At 42.0% G+C, this 20,696-nt stretch overlaps 1 protein-coding gene across 1 annotated transcript in view; it reads left to right on the top strand.

Moving 5' to 3' along the window:
- Window positions 1-20,696, top strand: part of OXSR1 (oxidative stress responsive kinase 1) — a 135,889-nt gene that overhangs the window by 49,210 nt on the left and 65,983 nt on the right. The window contains exon 4 of the mRNA XM_060783362.2: window positions 20,517-20,658. Within this exon, the coding sequence (XP_060639345.2) occupies window positions 20,517-20,658 (142 nt within the window). The remainder of the gene's footprint in view (window positions 1-20,516; window positions 20,659-20,696) is intronic.

Here is a 20,696-nt window from a genome sequence, read left to right as displayed (position 1 = left end):
TAGATGGCCATCCAGCCTCTGTTTCAAAGCCTCCAAAGAAGGAGCCTTCACCACACTCCAGGGCAGAGAGTTCCACTGCTGAACACCTATCACCTTTAGGAAGTTCTTCCTTGTGTTCAGGTCGAATATCCTTTCCTGTAGTTTGAAGCCATTGTTCCATTGCGTCCTAGTCTCCAGGACTGCAGAAAACAAGCTTGTTCCTTCCACCCTATGACTTCCCCTCACATATTTATACATGGCCCTCATCGTGTCTCCTCTCAGCCTTCTCTTTTACAGGCTCAACATGCCAAGCTTTTTAAGTCACTCCTCATAGAGCTTGTTCTTCAGGCCCTTGATCATTTGTATTGTCCTCTTCTGGACACATTCAAGCTTGTCAACATCTCCCTTCAATTGTGGTGCCCAGAATTGGACACAGTGTGATTCCAGCTGTGGTTTGACTAAGGCAGAATAGAGGGGGAGCATGACTTCCTGGATCTAAGCACTAGACTCCTATTTATGCAGGCCAAAATTCCATTGGCTTTTTGAGCTGCCACGTGACATTGTTGGCTCATGTTCACCTTCTTGTCCATGATCTTGGATCCAGGCATCATCCTCCATTCGGTATCTTTGCATTTCAATTTTTTTATTTCATCACTTAATAGTTGCACTTTTTATCCCTTTTTTTTTCAGTGAAAGGTGGGGAGTTGTGACTATTAAGTGATGAAATAAAGTAGTCCTTGGCCAGCTCAAGGATTAGGAATGTTTAGCCCACTATATCATATGTCTGCCTCCAGATGTTACTGGACTGCAGTTCCCATCAGTGCGAGCGCAGCATTTTTCCGAATGAAGCAGAGAGTGTTTGAGGATCGGGACATCCGAAGGGATACCAAGGTGCTTGTTAATAGAGTTATTGTCCTCCCAACCCTGCTATATGCCTGTGAGACAGGGACTGTCTAGAGACGTCACATGCAACTCCTGGAACGATTTCATCAGCGCTGCCTCCGGAAAATCCTGCAAATCTTTTGGGAAGACAGGTGGATAAACTTCAGTGTGCTGGAAGAAGCAAAGACCACCAGCATTGAAGCGATGGTCCTCCGCCATCAACTCAACTGGACTGGCTACGTTGTCCGGATGCCTGACCACCGTCTCCCAAAGCAGTTGCTCTACTCCGAACTCAAGAACGGAAAACGGAATGTTGGTGGACAGGAAAAGAGATTTAAAGACGGGCTCAAAGCCAACCTTAAAAACTCTGGCATAGAGACTGAGAACTGGGATGCCCTGGCCCTTGAGCGCTCCAGCTGGAGGTCAGCTGTGACCAGCAGTGCTGCAGAATTTGAAGAGGCACGAATGGAAGGCTAAAGGGAGAAGCGTGCCAAGAGGAAGGCGCGTCAAGCCAACCCCGACCGAGACCGCCTTCCACCTGGAAACCAATGCCCTCACTGCGGGAGAAGATGCAGAGCAAGAATAGGGCTCCACAGCCACATACGGACCCACAAGAACACTGGAAGACAATCATCCTCGAAAAACCTAAGTAAATAAGCTTCCATGGGCGATAATGAGGAATCATAGGCACTGCATTCCAACATCTGCAGGGCCACAAGTTCAGCATCGCTGTTCTATCACATCACAAGAAAGCCAACAGGATTCAAGGTTTTGAAACAAACTCATAAACTTCTAAGTTCATGACAAAGCAGGAAATTATCCGAGTGCCCAAAGCAAAACTCGCACAAACATGTGGACTAATAACTTTCTCTAAATTGCATTTTTGTGTCTTGTTAATGATGATTAGCTCTTCCCCACAGGGAATTGTGGGGTGTGCCATTTCCTTTCCTCGAAAAAAATTTCAAATGCTTGGCAAAAAAATAAAATAAAAATCGCACTCTTTCAAGCCTGGAAGGAAAGATTTTTTTGACTGTTATAAAGACAGTTAAAGTGTGGCTCAACAACATGTTTAAACAATAGTGTGTGTTTGTGTATATGTGTGTGCGTGTGTCTTTATCTCTATCTCTATCTATCTATCTATCTATCTATCTATCTATCTAGTATCTATCTATCTTGCCTTTTCTTTTAAGTCACAGTTTTCCCCCATATAAAAATCTAAAACTAGGGAGTCTTTGAATCCCTTTTGTATTTATATAAATCTTTTTTTCTTTTGGAGGTACTGAAGTTAGTCTTACAATTGATGGTATCTTAAAATAGAAGAAATATAGTACAGGCAGTCAACGAGTTACAAACATCCAATTTACAAATAACTCATAGTTAAGTACGGGGTGAGACGACAGGAAGTGAGAGAAATCTATCTCTCGGAAGGGAAATTCTTTCCTGAAGTTATCCCAGGGGGAAGGTGTCTCTACTGAAGCTTTATAAGCAATCCTTATTTCCACAACAAGCCAAATTTGTCAAAATCCAATTCTCACAGGGACAGAAAGTGGGATGGAATCTTCTCAACAGGAGCACAGACAGCAAAACAGATACCACAGGGGTGTCCATCTTTCTGTGTGCTTTCCAGAGCTGAAATAATATATATATTTGTCTGGAGTTACACTTAAAAATGTACCTGTTCTGACTTCCGTAAAAATGCATCTTAAAAACAAACCAACAGAACTTGAGAACTGCCTGTATACATATATCCTATATACTAGCCATCCCCTGCCATGCGTTGCTGTGGCCCAGTTTGGTGATCTGGAAAATAAAGTAAAGAGAAAGTGTTGCTTTCTAATATATGTAATTTCTTTATGCTTGTGTTGATGTAGAGATTGTCTGGTTGGCCTATTCTGGAACATGCGACATAAAATTATCCTTGTTTAGGGGTCCCTTTCACATTTATCATACTATGTGTGTGCGTGTGTGAATCATATCTGTTTATATCTATGGTTGGATGGCTGTTTGTCAGGAGGGCTTTGATTATGTTTTCTTGTCCTGGTGAGTTGGACTGGATGGCCTTAAGTATTTTCTGTTTGTCAATGGGGGTTCTGTGTGGGAAGTTTGCCCCAGTACCGTCGTTGGTGGGGTTAAGAATGCTCTTTGATTGTAGGTGAACTATTAATCCCAGTAGCTACAATTCTCAAATGTCATAGTCTATTTTCCCCAAACTCCACCTGTGTACATATTTGGGCATATGGAATGTTTGAGCCAAGTTTGGTCCAGATCCATCATTGTTTGAGTCCACATTGCTCTCTGGATGTAGGTGAACTACAACTCCCAAATTCAAGGTCAATGTCCATCAAACCCTTCTAGTGTTTTCTGTTGGTCATAGAAATCCTGTGTGCCACGTTTGGTCCAATTCCATCATTAATTGGATTGTAGGTGAACTATAAATCCCAGCAACTACAACTCCCAAATGACAAAATCAAATTTTTGAGTGATCGTCACTCCTTGGCTTAGTAGGTATCTTGTGACCAAATTTGGTGTCAATTTGTCCAGCGGTTTTTGAGTTCTGTTAATCCCACAAACAAACATTACATTTTTATTTATATAGATTCATGGTAGACATATATGCTTGGTGCCCTTTCCATAATCACAGTAGTTCAGAGTTGGGCTACAAGTAGTTTGGCATAACCACACTGATGTGACATCTGCTATGTGAGCTGGGATTGTGCTGTTTGTGTGTGTAGTGATGGTGCCTTTCCCCCAGTTTGGGACTGAAGTAATTACAACAAGCAACACTCACAGCATGCAAAAGCTAAAAAGCAAATTAAACCACCAGAAAATTAAAACCAGTTAAAGCAAATTAAGAAAACAACAACAACAAAAAATCCATCGCATTATACATGGCTGATTACCCCTGAAAAATGAGTTCTCACAAGGTCTGCTGGAATAAAACGGGGTATTACATGCCTGTGGAAAGATAATAAGTAGGATGATGGTCTAGCTTCTCAGTAAGAAGAGTCTGGAAGTAACCACATTCCCACCAGATTTGAAACTAGACTAGTTGTTTATTGCTTAGTCCATTGACCATATCAAGAGATGTGAAGATGATGGAATAGATAGCACGTGGATGGGGTTTTTCCCCTGGTTGCTGCTGTTGTTTTTTTACATCTACATGAAATCTCTGGGTGAGGTCATCCAGAGTTTTGAAGTTCCGTGCCACCTGAACGCAGATGACACTCAACTCTACTACTTCTTTCCATCGAATTCCAAGGAGGCCTTCCAGATTTTGAACCAGTGGCGGGCAGGTGTGATGGATTGGATGAGGGATAAAAACCTGAAACTTAACCCAGAGGAGACAGAGGTCCTCCTAAACAGTCATGAGGCCGATCTAGGTCTAGGGTGGCAATCTGTGCTTTACAGGGTTACACTCCCCCCGAGGTCACAGGTCTGCAGCTTGGGGGTCCTCCTGGACTCATCACTGGCTCTTGATGCTTATGTGTCAGTGGTGGTCGGGAGGGCTTTTGCAGAGTTAAAGCTTGTGAGCTAACTGTGACCGTACCTCGAGAAACCTGACTTGGTCACAGTGGTCCATGCCTTGTTACATCCAGGTTGAATTATTGCAATGCACTCTACATGGGGCTGCCTTTGAAGATGGCACAGAAACTGCAATTGGTACAAACAGGGACAAATGCAAGATACTCCAATTAGGCAGAAAAAACGAAATGCAAAGATACAGAATGGGGGACAGTGCCTGGCTCGAGAGCAGTACGTGTGAAAAGGATCTTGGAGTCCTTGTGGACAATAAGTTAAACATGAGCCAAGAATGTGATGTGGCGGCAAAAAAAGTCAATGGGATTTTGGCCTGCATCAATAGGAGCATAGTGTCTAGGTCCAGGGAAGTCATGCTACCCCTCTATTCTGCTTTGGTTAGACCACACCTGGAATATTGTGTCCAATTCTGGGCACCACAATTCAAGAGAGATATTGACAAGCTGGAATGTGTCCAGAGGAGAGCGACTAAAATGATCAAGGGTCTGGAGAACAAGCCCTATGAGGAGCGGCTTAAGGAGCTGGGCATGTTTAGCCTGAAGAAGAGAAGGTTGAGAGGAGATATGATAGCTATGTATAAATATGTGAGAGGAAGTCACAGGGAGGAGGGAGCAAGCTTGTTTTCTGCTTCCCTGGAGACTAGGACATGAAACAATGGCTTCAAACTACAAGAAAGAAGATTCCATCTAAACATGAGGAAGAACTTCCTAACTGTGAGAGCCGTTCAGCAGTGGAACTCTCTGCCCTGGAGTGTGGTGGAGGCTCCTTCTTTGGAAGCTTTTAAACAGAGGCTAGATGGCCATCTGTTGGGGGTGATTTGAATGCAATATTCCTGCTTCTTTGGAGAATGGGGTTGGACTGGATGGCCCAGGAGGTCTCTTCCAACTCTATGATTCTATGATTGGCAGCCAGACTTCTAACTGGAGCTAATGACACCGATATTAAAGCAGCTCCACTGGCTGCCAATAAGTTTCCAGTCTCAATTCAAAGTGCAGGTTATGACTTAGAAAGCCCTAAACGGCTCGAGCCCTGCCTATTTTTGTGACTGCGTCTCTAAGATCTCCCCTGCAACTAGTTCCTAGGCTGCCAGATAGTACTCTGTTCTGCACTGCATCCACTTCCCTGGCCTAATGACACTGTCCCTCGCTCAGCCGATTTATAGTTGATCACATATATTTTAGTATTTCTGGCCACTGGTATTGTTGAATCTCGCCTGATGGAGCTCCAATGCAATCGGTTTTATATTTTTACTTTCAGTGTGTTTCATCAGAATTTTTTGTATTTTATTATGCATTCTTTTGTTATTTTGTTTATTAAGTTACAGTTAGGTTGTTCTATATTGTCTAATGCAGTGGTTCTCAACCTGTGGGTCCCCAGATATTTTGGCCTTCAACTCCCAGAAATTCTAACTGTTGGTAACCTGGCTGGGATTTCTGGGAGTTGTAGACCAAAACACCTGGGGATCCACAGGTTGAGAACCACTGGTCTAATGTGCTTTTTCTTGATGTAAATTGTTTGTATGGTCTTCTTTTTGGCTTCAAATGGTTACCATATTAATTGGAAACCGCCCTGAGTCCCTTTGGGGGGATAGGGCAGTCTATAAATAAAGTATTATTATTTTGAACTGTGGTGCTGGAGGAAAATGCTGAAAGTGCCTTGGACTACAAGAAGATCCAACCAGTCAATACTCCAGGAAATAAAGCCGGACTGCTCACAGGAGGGAAGGATATTAAAGGCAAAGATGAAGTACTTTGGCCACATCATGAGAAGACAGGAAAGCTTAGAGAAGACAATGATGCTGGGGCAAATGGAAGGAAAAAGGAAGAGGGGCCGACCAAGGGCAAGGTGGATGGATGGTATCCTTGAAGTGACTGGTTTGACTTTGAAGGAGCTGGGGGTGGCCACGGCCGACAGGGAGCTCTGTCGTGGGATGGTCCATGAGGTCACGAAGAGTTGGATGCAACTGAAGGAATAAACAACAAATTATTATTTGCTGCTGTAGGTCATTTGGGGGCCAAAAGGGGCTCCTTTTATGGCAATCCCAGATTGGTCTCCCAGGAAACCTTGGTGGGCCACATGCCATTGCAACAATAACAATAAGAACAACAATTTCAGTTTCCCCTCAGTGACATATTAGGTTCAGGACTGGCCTTGTTTTATAGTAGGAAATGACACAGATATCAACTTGTGGGCATTTTTTTTTTGCATGGAGTCAGTTGTCCTGGAGACCAGAGGAAACGGCTCTGTTTGAATGTCATAATTCACTCAATTGCATTTTTGTGGTACCAGTTTGTAATCCTTAGTTGGTCTGCTCCATTTCCCTGTATAGAGCTCTCTGGCTGGACTCCTCCCCTTTCTACAGCAGAGCTACTGTGACTTAGGTTTGGGGTTGTCTGGTAACTCTAGGCCTAGTAATCCAAAAACAGGCATCCTTAGCACCTGCATTCAGCAGTATTTTTATACCATCAGTCCAAAGGACAACAGAAGCTTATGCCCAGCTTAAGCTTCACAAGAAAGAAGATTGAGACAGTTTATAACCATCGCTTAGCACCAGAGAAAGAAGAATCCAGAGATGACTGCAGGCAGCAAAAGCTCCTTTTGTAATGTATTGTTTCAAGTTACCTTATGATAGTCCCGGGTGGAGTTAACCCTTTATTAATCTTGTTTGCAGTAAACTCGTTTTAGTTGTCCTTCAATCTTGCCTAAAGTGCATCTGTGTGCTAAGGGTCTTGATCTTATCAGAAAGTATACAGATAGCCCCCGAGTAGAGCCAGACCCAATAGTTTTCCCAAAAGCTCGAGTGTGCTATCACATAAACTCTCTTGAGATATTTGTCTCCGGAATACAACCTGGGCCTGTGCCATATGTATCCCATCATGGTGAGATGTTTTATTGAACAGCCTCGGTCTACTTTACTTGTGATGATCTGCAGCGTATGGAAAGAAATTGGTCTGAGTTTAGAAGTATTCCCAGCAAATCAATAAATGAGCTGACATGTGAAAGTATAAGTAAGCATGCCTCAAAATTGAGAGGTTTGCTGTTTTTAAATAAAAGCTCGGAAGAAGCAGAACCTGCTGGTAGTAATAGCTCATAAAACGAGATTGATCACAGTTTCGTGTAGGAAAAACTGGTATGCAATGCATTTGGTATTGCCATCCAGTTCGCCTGCTTTTTTGTAACTGTTTTCCTCCCCTGAAAATGAGCTGTTGTCTGCCTGGTGCAGCTCAAGAGTATATAATTTTCAGCTTTACTACAATGTTGATGTCTCTTTTTGGTTGTTTTCAACTTCTGACCTTTTGTCCTCTTCTCATAAGCTGCCCAAAACACAAGAGATACCAGTTTCCTGGAATTCAGCCCCTCGTAGCTTCGTTTGTAAGGATCTAAAAACACATAAAATTCAGATGGTAAACTTTGAATCGTCTTGAATAAACTCATTCTTTTCAGCGTAGTGTATCAAAACACTGCAGTTGTTTGGCACAAACTAAGTTGTAAATAAAATGTACTCTATGAAGTAAAAAAAATAATGGAATCACATGATGTTTGTAAACAGAACAAAAAAGTATTGCTTATTTTCCAGGATTGCTTTCAATCAGCATTTCTCAATCTGGAGGGCCGGACCCATGGGGAGGGGGGTCATGGGGGAGAATCAGAGGGGTCTCCAAAGACCATCAGAAAACACAGTATTGCCTGTTGGTCATGGGAGTTCTGTGTGGGAAGTTTGGTCCAATTCTATCATTGGTGAGGTTCAGAATGCTCTTTGATTGTAGGTGAACTATAAATCCTAGCAACTACAACTCCCAAATGTCAAGGTCTATTTCCCCCAAACTCCACCAGTGTTCACATTTGGGCATATTGAGTATTTGTGCCAAATTTGGTCCAGGTCCATCATTGTTTGAGCACATAGTGCTCTCTGGATGTAGATGAACTACAAGTCCAGAACTCAAGATCATTGCCCACCAAACCCTTCCAGTATTTTCTGTTGGTCATTTAAAAAATTCCATTGCTCTTCTTCTTCTTCTCTTAGGCGATCCCTCATTGTCCGAGTAGGATAATCCTCCAGGGTGGGTCCGTAGGTGACTATGGAGCCCTATTCTTGATCTGCATCTTCTCCCGCAGTGAGGGCATTGGTTTTCAGGTGGAAGGCGGTCCCGGTTGGGGTTGGCTTGACACGCCTTCCTCTTGGCATGTTTCTCTCTTTTGCCCTCCATTCATGTCTCTTCAAATTCTGCAGCACTGCTGGTCACAGCTGACCTCCAGCTGGAGCACTCACAGGCCAGGGCTTCCCAGTTCTCAGTTTCTATGCCAGAGATCTTAAGGTTGGCTTTGAGCCTATCTTTAAATCTCTTTTCCTGTCCACCAACATTCCGTTTTCCATTCTTAAGTTTGGAATAGAGCAACTGCTTTGGGATACGGTGGTCGGGCATCCAGACAACATGGCCAGTGCAGTGGAGTTGATGGGGGAGGACCATCGCTTCAATGCTGGTGGTCTTTGCTTCTTCCAGCATGCTGACATTTGTCCGCTTGTCTTTCCAAGAGATTTGCAGGATTTTCCAGAGGCAGCGCTGATGGAATCGTTTTAGGAGTTGCATGTGACGTCTGTAGACAGTCCACATTTTACGTTTTGCAGGCATATAGCAGGGTTGGGAGGACAATAGCTTTATTAACAAGCAGCTTGGTATCCCTACGGATGTCCCGGTCCTCAAACACTCTCTGCTTCATTCGGAAAAATGCTATACTTGCAGAGCTCTGCCGGTGTTGTATTTCGGTGTTGATGTTGACTTTGGCGGAGAGGTGGCTGCCAAGGTAGCAGAAATGGTCAACATTTTCTAATGTTACACCATTAAGCTGTATTTCTGGCATTGGAGAGGGGTTGGCTGGTGACTGCTGGAACAGCACTTTGGTTTTCTCGATGTTCAATGACAGGCCAAATTACTCATATGCTTCTGCAAAGGTGTTTAGAGTGGCTTGTAGGTCTTCTTCGGAATTGCACCATTGCTGTTGCCCGATTTTGGTCAAAAGCTATTTAGCCGTTTGCACTCCTCTATTTTTATCAGTTTTATGCAATGCCTTTGATATGAAATAGATAAATGTTTGTCATGGGAGTTCTGTGTGCCAAGTTTGGTTCAATTCAATTGTTGGTGGTGTTCGGAATGCTCTTTGAGTGTAGGTGAACTATAAATCCCAGCAACTACAATTTCCAGAGGACAAAATCAATCCCTCCCCATCCCCACCATTTTTCAAATTTGGGCATATCTGGTTTTTCTGCCCAGTGAATGAAAAAACATCCTGCATATCAGATATTTATGTTACGATTCACAAAGGTAGCAAAGTTACAGTTATGAAGTAGCAAAGGAAATAATGTTATGGTTGGGGGTCGCCACAACATGAGGAACTGTATTAAGAGGTTGTGGCATTAGGAAGGTTGAGAACCACTGCTTTAAATGGTTCAGAATTTCTGAAAATACGAATTCTCCAGAGGGATTACAGCGTGACTGTTGGTATCTCAGATATGCATGTTGTCTTATTTAAAAAGCCTTGGGCATGCAAAGGATTTTATGAGAGCACAAGATGTAAATAGTCTAAAAGCACCAGATCCTGTCTAATCTTGGAAGCCAAGCAGGGCCGACCAAGGTTAGTGTTTGGATGGTAGATTGTTTATGAATACTAGATGGTATATTTCGGAGGAAATATGTCTTGCTTCAGAAAACCATATGAAATTCAGATGAGTTGAAAGCATGTACACACACAGCTGGAAGGGTCGATTTGAAAAGGATCATTTCAGCTATAAACTACTGGGATAGCTGAGCATGTGAATGATATTACCACATTCTTCTCTGAACGATGCTCTTTGGAGCTTGAATTTTCAACCTTTCCCACTTGTGATTCTACCTGACATATTTTCCCGCCGAGTGGTCCATGAATATATACTCGGATTTTTACACATGCATGGTCTTCCTCACTTCCCGCAGTCCTATTTTTGTTTCAAGCACATGTCTGGAGTTGGAAGCCAGCTTGCAATTTTATTGATGCAGAAAGCCATGTAAATATGCCTTTTAAAGTTGGCCTTGTGGATGCTGGAGGCATAAACATGTTCCTCTTCCTAAATACTGGTGTTTCATGTGCCCTAGGGAGAAGGTGGCTTTTTAATCCCATTGCCTGTTTATCACCTTCTTCAAAATATTAGAGAATATTTTGCATACTTTTAAGCTACTGTTTTCTTTCCTTTATCCTCTTTCAAAAGGCACTTTTTCCCCTACTTCCATAGATCTCTCAGCATCTATGCTTACCAAAATCCCCAAGAGAAAGTGGATTTGGTACCAGCAATGCATTAGCAGGGCGTCTTAGCAATTTACTTGGAAACTTTGAATAGTTTTCCATTCAGATTGTATGCTTCCCGCTTAAATGTGACTTTATTTATATTTTGCATAAATAGCTACCCTCTCCTGCTTGAGCTGCCTTTACTCTGGTTTGAAATGCTTCCTCTTCATCCTGGAAAGAAGTGACAAGTGGAGTGCCGCAGGGTCCCGTCTTGGTCCTGTTCAACATCTTTATTAATGACTTAGAATAAGGCAGGATCATCAAGTTTGCAGACAACACCAAATTGGAAGGGATAGCCAATACTCCAGAGGATAGGAGCAGGATTCAAAACGATCTTGACAGATAAAAGAGATGGGCCAAAACTAACAAAATGAAGTTCAACAGGGACAAATGCAAGGCAGGAAAAACGAAATGCAAAGATACAGAATGGGGGGACGCCTGTCTCGAGAGCAGTACGTGTGAAAAAGATCTTGGAGTCCTCATGGACAACAAGTTAAACATGAGCCAACAATGTGATGTGGCGGCAAAAAAAGCCAATGGGAGTTTGGCCTGCATCAATAGGAGCCTAGTGTCCAGATCTAGGGAAGTCCTGCTACCCCTCTGTTCTGCTTTGGTTAGACCACACCTGGAATACTGTGTCCAATTCTGGGCACCACAATTGAAGAGAGATATTGACAAGCTGGAATGTGTCCAGAGGAGGGCGACTCAAATGATCAAGGGTCTGGAGAACAAGCCCTATGAGGAGCGGCTTAAGGAGCTGGGCATGTTTAGCCTGAAGAAGAGAAGGTTAAGAGGAGATATGATAGCCATGTATAAATATGTGAGAGGAAGCCACAGGGAGGAGGGAGCAAGCTTGTTTTCTGCTTCCTTGGAGACTAGGACGCGGAACAATGGCTTCAAACTACAAGAGAGGAGATTCCATCTGAACATGAGGAAGAACTTCCTGACTGTGAGAGCCGTTCAGCAGTGGAACTCTCTGCCCCGGAGTGTGGTGGAGGCTCCTTCTTTGGAAGCTTTTAAACAGAGGCTGGATGGCCATCTTGTCAGGGGTGATTTGAATGCAATATTCCTGCTTCTTGGCAGAATGGGGTTGGACTGGATGGCCCATAAGGTCTCTTCCAACTCTTTGATTCTATGATTCTATGAAACTATGCTTACAAAAATCCCCAAGAGAGAGAGGATTTGGTTCCAGCGATGCCTTTGCAGGACTTCTTAGCAATTTACTTGGAAACTTTGGTTAGTTTTCCATGCAGATTGTATGCTTCCCGCTTAAATGTGACTTTATTTATATTTTGCATAAATAGCTACCCTCTCCTGCTTGAGCTACCTTTACTTTGGTTTGAAAAGGGGAGAAGAGTAGTTAGCATCTGTTGGACTTTGTCTTCTCTTCCGTTGTTGCCGTTTCCATTTTGTCATTTGTCGTGTCTTGTTTAGAATGTAGCCTGTGTTTCCAAATTAATGATTCCTAAGCTTACCTTGGTAGCCTTTCTGACAGTAGATCATGGTACAAATACTGTAAATAAAGAATTAAACAGGATAATGTCCTACCGACGTAACTTTTCTTAAAACCGAAGGGATGAATTGTGATCCTCCAGATATTTTTTTGGATGTCTGTGGACTCCGATCCAAGCACTAACCAAGGTTGACCCTGCTTAACTTCCATAATATCTGGCACCTTTTATGGGAGCTAAAGTAATAGTACTGGTAAAGATTTTCCCCTGGCATTAAGTCTAGTCGTGTTCAACTCTGGGGATTGGTATTTATTTCCATTTCTTAGCCAAAGAGCCGGCGTTGTCTGTAGACACCTCCAAGGTCATGTATCTGGCATGACTGCATGGAGCATCACCATTCCACAAACGGCACTTTCACCTTTTCGCCCATGTCCCGGCATCATTTCTAATTTTAACTTTACATTTGGCCTTCCCACTGTTTTTAATTGTGTGTTGTCTTATTGTTAATTGTTGCATATTTTATTGTCTATGTTTTTTGTTTTAATTGCTTGTATTGTTGTTATTGCTTGTATTGTTGTATTTGGGCTCGGCCTCATGTAAGCCTCACCAAGTCCCTTGGGGAGATAGTAGCGGGGTACAAATAAAGTGTTGTTGTTATCATCATCACCATCACCATCATCACCTTCCTGCTGGAGCTGTACCTGTTGATCTATGTATTGTCGAAGGCTTTCATGGCCGGAATCACTGGGTTGCTGTAAGTTTTTTTGGACTGTATGGCCATGTTCCAGACGCATTCTCTCCTGATGTTTTGCCTGCATCTCTGGCAGTCATTCTCAGGGGTTCTGAGGTCTGGGTTGTTGTAGGTTTTTTCGAGCTATGTGGTCATGTTCTAGAGGCATTCTCTCCTGATGTTTCGTCTGCATCTATGGCAAGCATCTTCAGAGGATGCTTGCCATAGATCTGAGCATCCTCTGAGCATCCTGTGAAGATGCTTGCCATAGATGCAGGCAAAACGTCAGGAGAGAATGCTTCTAGAACATGGCCATACAGTCCAAAAAAACCTACAACAACCCAGACCTCAGAACCTCTGAGAATGCCACATGACCATGAAGGTGTCTATGGACAATTTATTTATTTATTTATTTCGGGTATTTCTACCCACCCTTCTCAACCCCCTAAGGGGGACTCAGGGCGGCTTCCAACTGGCATACATTTGATGCCTACAATTCATCACAATAAAATACATAGTAACAATAATTATAAACAGTTAAAACATTACATTAATACAATAAAAAGCCAGTCTGGTGGCCATCGTTTCACCAAGTCCATAATTAATAAATTCATTCCGCTTATCATAGTAGATGATATAAATAAATAATAGTCCGTTTCCAAAGCTTTCGTCGTCATTGTCCTTGTCAGTCTGCCAGATTACCCAAAGGCCTGGTGCCATATCCATGTTTTAATTTCCTTCTGAAAGAGAAGAGGGATGATGATGATCTAATTTCCCCGGGGAGTGAATTCCACAGGCGGGGGGCCACCACCAAGAAGGCCCTGTCCCTCGTCCCCGCCAATCTCATTTGTGACAAGGGCGGGGCTGAAAGCAGGGCCCCTCCAGAAGATCTTAAATGCCTGCTCTTCAGCTTAGAAATGGAGATGAGCACCACCCCCCAGAATCAGACATGACTAGACTTTATGTCAGCTGAAAATCTTTGCCTTTACTAAGACAAATACTGCATTTTGTATTCTGAGACACTTTGGAGCTTCTCTTTAAGGTGAAGAATGACCAAAGAAGTCTGCCTTCTTTGAAAGGTAAGCTTCCTTGGGTCTAACTATCCTAAAGGTATCATAATACGTGATCTTGGGAGCAAAGTAGGGTCAGCCCTGGTTAGTACTTAGATGAGAGCTCTCCAACAAATGCAGGTGCTATGACTATTTTCAGAGAAAAGAACTGGCAAAACCACGCTTGAATATTCCTTGCTTAGGAAACCTCTGTGAATGACTTGAAGGTGTATTCACATGCACAAGCTTGCTCACTGCTTTGGAAATTTGATGCCCAAAGGAAATGAAAGATGTTTCGTACATTGCATCCATAGTTCAAACAGGGGACCTGGCTGATATCTCCATGAATTTGAATGTAAATTCTGCAGTCTTCTCTGATACTTTGGGTCTCATAGATTAATCCATCATCTGATAAAATGCTAGAGAGAACAATAATCTGGAGGCAGAAGGTTTGGGAAATCAGCCTTCCATATGCATGTCTAGAGGAGGTAGTGCCATTTTGCTATGAGCTGTCATTCTGGATTAATCAGACATCAAAAAATAAATACTGTTTAAACCTTATTTATCAATGAGGACTAAGTTTAAGAAGTCTAAGCTTTACAGAATCCCTGTAACAAGTCTGAACCTGCTGCCTCCCCCATCCTGCAGCGTTAATCCGTAATCTTAAAACAAAATGATCCTTTACAGTTTCATTCCAAATTAAATTGCTACTGCAATGTCCGTGGCATGTAAATGTTTTTAAAGGAACTTAGTAATATTAAAAAATAGATTGGGTTCTGCTCTTGGTGTGCAATAGTTCCTTTGGATCTTTATTTATTTATTTATTTATTTATTTATTTAAAAAATCAAATACCATTACTGTTTTTTGTACTTGATTTAGTAACCTAAGTGATTATCACATAATTTTTTAGCTGGTTGGAAGTGGTGAAATTGTGCAGAACTAATGTTTGACATGCTCAGCCCTGAAACCAATGGGCTTAAAACCTTGCAAGCAAACCACTTTAGATGGATGTTTTTAATCTTCCAAACAGTTCCTTTGCTGGGTTGTTGTAGATTTTTTCGGGCTATATGGCCATGTTCTAGAGGCATTTTCTCCTGACGTTTCGCCTGCATCTATGGCAAGCATCCTCAGAGGTAGTGAGGATGCTTGCCATAGATGCAGGTGAAACGTCAGGAGAGAATGCCTCTAGGACATGGCCATATAGCCTGAAAAAATCTACAACAACCTAGTGATTCCGGCCATGAAAGCCTTCGACAGTTCCTTTGCTGTGTTGTTGAATCACTGGGTTGCTGTGAGTTTTCCGAGCTGTATGGTCATGTTCCAGAGGCATTCTCTCCTGACATTTTGCCCACATCTATGGCAGGCATCCTCAGAGGTTGTGAGGTCTGTTGGAAACTAGGCAAGTGAGGTTTATATATCTGTGGAATAATGTCCAGGGTGGGAGCAAGAACTCTTGTCTGCTTGAGACAGGTGTGACCGTTGCAATTGGCCACCCTGATTAGCATTTAATTATTTACTTCATTTACTTCATTTGTATACTGCTTTTCTCATCCCTTAGGCGACTCAAAGCGGTTAACAATAGCAAAAATTCAATGCTAAACATCATAAAAACAGTTAAGGGATAGTTAAAAATAACATAATAAACAATTAAGCATCAATATAACATCTCATTAGTGTCTCATTAGAAGAATCAAGATCCAATCTCATCATCCGTTATTCCGTAGTCCTATATTCATTACACTGCCTAATCAAATGCCTGCTCAAACAACCAGGTCTTCACTTTCCTCTGAAATGCCAGTAGGGAGGGGGCCAATCTAATATCTGTAGGAAAGGCGTTCCACAGCCGAGGGGCCACCACTGAGAAGGCCCTGTCTCTCGTCCCCACCAGGCGTGCCTGTGTTGCAGGCGGGACTGAGAGCAGGGCCTCCCCAGATGATCTTAATGTCCTAGCTGGTTCATAGGAAGAGATGCCCTTTCAGCTTCAAAGCTTGGCTGATTGCTGCCTAGGGCGTCCTCTGTTTGGAGGTGTTAGCTGGCCCTGATTGATTGTTGTCTGGAATTCCCCTGTTTGCAACATTCACACTTGCCTCAGGACAGCAAGAGTTCTTTCTCCCACCTGGGACATTCCACAGATATATAAACCTCACTTTCCTAGTTTCCCAACAGTCCTCACAACCTCTGAGGATGCCTGCCATAGATGTAGGTGAAACGTCAGGAGAGAATGCTTCTGGAACATGGCCATACAACCCGGAAAACTCACAGCAACCGAGTTCCTTTGCTTTCCATTTTCTGCTACCTACCTATGGCAGTACAGTAGAGTCTTGATTATCCAACCTTCACTTATCCAACGTTCTGTATTACCCAATGCAGTCTGCTGTAGTCATTGTTTTCAATACATTGTGATGTTTTGGTGCTGAATTCGTAAATACAGTAATTACTACATAACATTACTGTGCATTTAACTGCTTTTGTTGCCTCTGTGTTGTAAAACATGATGTTTTGGTGCTTAATTTGTAAAATCATAACATAATTTGCTGTTTAATAGACTTTTCCTTAATCCCTCCTTATTATCCAACATTTTGCTTATCCAACCTTCTGCCAGCCTGTTTATGCAGGATAAGCAAGACTGTGCTGTATTTTCCTGGCCCAAAAAGAGTATTTGCAAGGTAATTCTACCTATTTAAAAATCTTGAGAGGCAAAGAGACTCATGTAAAATTAAATGCCAGCAATAAACACTTTCTCAGCCAATTTTGTAGTCAAACTCAAGTCCATGTTACATATTTAGCAGAATACGACGATAGAATTCTAAAATGGTCGGACAAATGGTCCAACCTGTCACTCAGCACTGAAGCCGTCCGAATCCATTTTTAAAATGTTCCTCCCTGTGTAAACTTTTAAATATATACTGCCTCAGCAGTGGTTCTACTTGATCTTTTTTATTTGTACTATCTTTTAAAAAGAATTTGATGGAAAGAATAATTAAAAATGTCATCTTCTAATATTAGAATTGTTATTTTATTAACCTTTTGCAGAAGACTTGGACTCAATATCTCCCAATAAAACTAGTTTAGACCAGAGGGTCGGTTAAAACCTTCTTATCCAGACAGGCTTTTCAAGAAGAGCATTTTAAAGATCAAGTTAGGGACTGCTGTGGATTTTAGTTTTGAATATGTTTTTATGGATTTTAACTGACTTTTAAAAATACTAATGATATTTAATTCTGTTTTAATGTTTGTATATTTGCACATTTTAAATTGTATTGAAATGCTTGTAATGTAAGGCCCTTTGAGATCTTTGTGGAGAGAAAAAGTGGGGTATAAATAACAACAATATACATTATGCCCAATGTAAATTCTCAAGCCATAGTTGAGAACCCAAACTTTTAACTACAATAGAAATAGACTCTAGTCATAGTTTAATGATTATCATCTGCTTTTTTTTTCTTCCTCCTAATTATCTCTGTGTTGTGGTTCAGCCGGTGGATGATGATGAGAGGATTGTTATTCTAGGACCTGGGAGAGTGGATGGGTTTTTCAGTGAGGGAAATGAAGAGAGTTTAGATCCTGTCTGTGTGAATGGGCTTGAAAGTGAAATTGCCCCAGAGTCCAGCAGACAGGGTGATGCATCGGCTGGCGAAGACTTTTCACCTACTCGTCTCATAGCAACCCCAGATAAAAAGTTGGATGAGTGAGAAAGTTTGCCTGAAAACACACTTGCGGTCAGCAGATATCTCAGACTTTGTCTTGGGGAAAAAGCAAGCAAATTAAGAAGGTCACAGAGAACTAAGAGAAAAAGCAGTGTGAGAAATCTCACAGGCAAGTCAAGGTCACAGGCATGACCTCATGGCTCATGGACCTCAAATCAGAAAAGTGTTCCTTTTGAAATTCAGATCAGGCAACACTGCATAGCAGTGAGGATCTCAAACCTTGTTTCCAGTCTGTTTTGAATCTCAGATCTTGGGAATTTGGATTCATGTTTTAAGAAGTTTTTATAGTCTTGCTTTTGGGTTCATGTTCATGTTTTGATTCTTGTTTTTCTGGATGTATGCTCATGTTTTGTTTTTGTTTTTCCTGTACTATATTTTATGGAACGGATTTGGACTGTTTGGAGTATTACCTTTGGAGTGTTTTTTCTTGCTATTGTCAGTTTGGTTTGGCTTATTACTTATTGACTAGTGACTTTTCCCTTTTATATGTATATGTATAAACTGTTTTACTACTACTTTTGGATTCCTGGCTGGTGTTGAGGGCAAGGTGAATTGTGGCTGGGGTGCAACACTCACCACATCTGACCCTACAAGAAAATACAGACACCCTTCAGTTACCAAAGTGTCTGACAAAAGAGCCCCTTTTTACAGAGTCACTTTATACCTGGCCTTCCCCCTTTTCTCCTTTTCTGTCTAGCTAGATTTTGTTTAGTGACCATATACTTCTTTCTTGTTGTTCCTCCCATAATGTGGTCCTCATACTGCACTTCCCTCCACCTTTCCAAAGGCCTGTCTCCACTATTCTGTCCCCTATGAGCTCCTCCCTTACAAATATACCTTTTTAAAATTTTTTATCTCATCCAGAGTTTTATCATTTTATGTCGTACATTTGGCCAACCCATTGTGTTTGTTTTTTCATTTTGTTACTTTGCACTGCTTTATTGTACTTATTTTATTGTGATGCAATTTTTGTCGTTCTGTATCTATTTTGCTGTAATGTATTACCGGGCTTGGCCTCGTGTAAGCCGCCCCGAGTCCCCTTTGGGGAAATGGTATAAAAAAGTTTATTATTATTATTACTACTAGCCGTCCCCTTCAACGCATTGCTGTGGCCCAGTCTGGTGATCTGGAAAATAAAGTAATGAGAAAGTGTTGGTTTCTAATATATGTAATTTCTTTATGCTTGTGGGTGAACAGTATTTGATTACGTTTTCTTGCCCTGGTGAAGGGAGTTGGACTGGATGGCCTTAAGTATTTTCTATTGGTCATAGGAGTTCTGTGTGAGAAGTTTGCCCCCATTGTATCATTTGTGGGGTTCAGAATACTCTTTGATTGTAGGTGAACTATAAATCCCAGTAACTAGAACTCCCAAATTTCAAGGTCTATTTCCCCCCAAGCTCCATCTGTGTTCCTAGTTGGGCATATGGAATATCTGTGCCAAGTTTGGTCCAGACTCATCATTGATTCATCCCACAGTGTTCTCTGGATGTAGGTGAACTACAACTCCCAAACTCAACATTAATGCCCACCAAACCCTTCTAGTATTTTTGGTTGGTCATGGGAGTCCTGTGTGCCACGTTTGGTTCAATTCCATCATTGGTGGAGTTCTTTGATTGTAGGTTAACTATAAGTCCCAGCAGCTACAACTCCCAATGTCAAGATCAATTTTTTGAGTGATGGTCACTCCTTGGGTTAGTAGGTGTCTTGTGTCCAAATTTGGCGGCAATTCGTCCAGTGGTTTTTGAGTTATGTTAATCCCACAAACGAACATTACATTTTTATTTATATAGATTATTATTATTATTATTATTATTATTATTATTATTTAGTTGTGTTGGCAGTGGGAGAATAGGAAGAAATCATAGAATCATAGAATCATAGAGTTGGAAGAGACCTCATGGGCCATCCAGTCCAACCCCCTGCCAAGAAGCAGGAATATTGCATTCAAATCATCCCTGACAGATGGCCATCCAGCCTCTGTTTAAAAGCTTCCAAAGAAGGAGCCTCCACCACACTCCGGGGCAGAGAGTTCCACTGCTGAACGGCTCTCAAAGTCAGGAAGTTCTTCCTCATGTTCAGATGGAATCTCCTTTCTTGTAGTTTGAAGCCATTGTTCCTTGTCCTAATCTCCAAGGAAGCAGAAAACAAGCTTGCTCCCTCCTCCCTGTGGCTTCCTCTCACATATTTATACATGGCTATCATATCTCCTCTCAGCCTTCTCTTCTTCAGGCTAAACATGCCCAGCTCCTTAAGCCGCTCCTCATAGGGCTTGTTCTCCAGACCCATTATTATCATTATTAGTGTTGGCAGTGGGAGGATAGGAAGGAAATTGTCACAGACTTTCAGTATTCAGCTCCAATACTGTGGCTGTGATAAACAATGTGAGTAAACAAAGTTTGGGATTGGAAAAAGTGGAATCATTCCTTGGCCTGTCTTTGCTGCATGCGTGAACAGCAAATCAGAAAGAAAATGTGACAACAGATAAGCATAGATCTATAAGCTTAGCCATCAAAATGAAAGTGATAAGGGAAGTAGAGGAATAAACAAGCCACCTGAAGTGCAATTTGGAAGAAGCCTTGTAATGGTACCTGGAAGATTCAAGTTCTTTTCTTATGTATGCAAAGCTTACCTAACCTGGTTGCTTTCATTTCATGTGGGCATATTGTTGGTGTTGGATAAAACTTTGTTGACTCATGCTGAACTGCATTGTGTGGGAACCTTTCTCTATTATTTCCATGTAATTTCTGCCTCCGGCACCAAATTTCCTGTTAAAGTATTGCTGTGGAATGCCTCTCCTTTGTTAATGGAGGGGTACCTGTACTTTTTTCCCGGCTACTAACACTGATCGTGCTTTCTCTGCAGGTTCTGTTCTGGATGTTATTAAACACATTGTGGCCAAAGGGGAACATAAGAACGGAGTCCTGGACGAACCTGTAATAGCCACAATCCTGAGGGAAGTGTTGGAAGGACTGGAATACTTGCATAAAAACGGGCAAATCCACAGGTAGATCTTTGACTATTACATTTATAACTTTTTGTTTA

Source organism: Anolis sagrei, chromosome 6 (assembly GCF_037176765.1).
Source record: "Anolis sagrei isolate rAnoSag1 chromosome 6, rAnoSag1.mat, whole genome shotgun sequence".
NCBI classification, from domain to species: domain Eukaryota; kingdom Metazoa; phylum Chordata; class Lepidosauria; order Squamata; family Dactyloidae; genus Anolis; species Anolis sagrei.
Note: the sequence above shows the minus strand (reverse complement) of the source record. Positions and strands in the feature narration are given on the sequence as shown.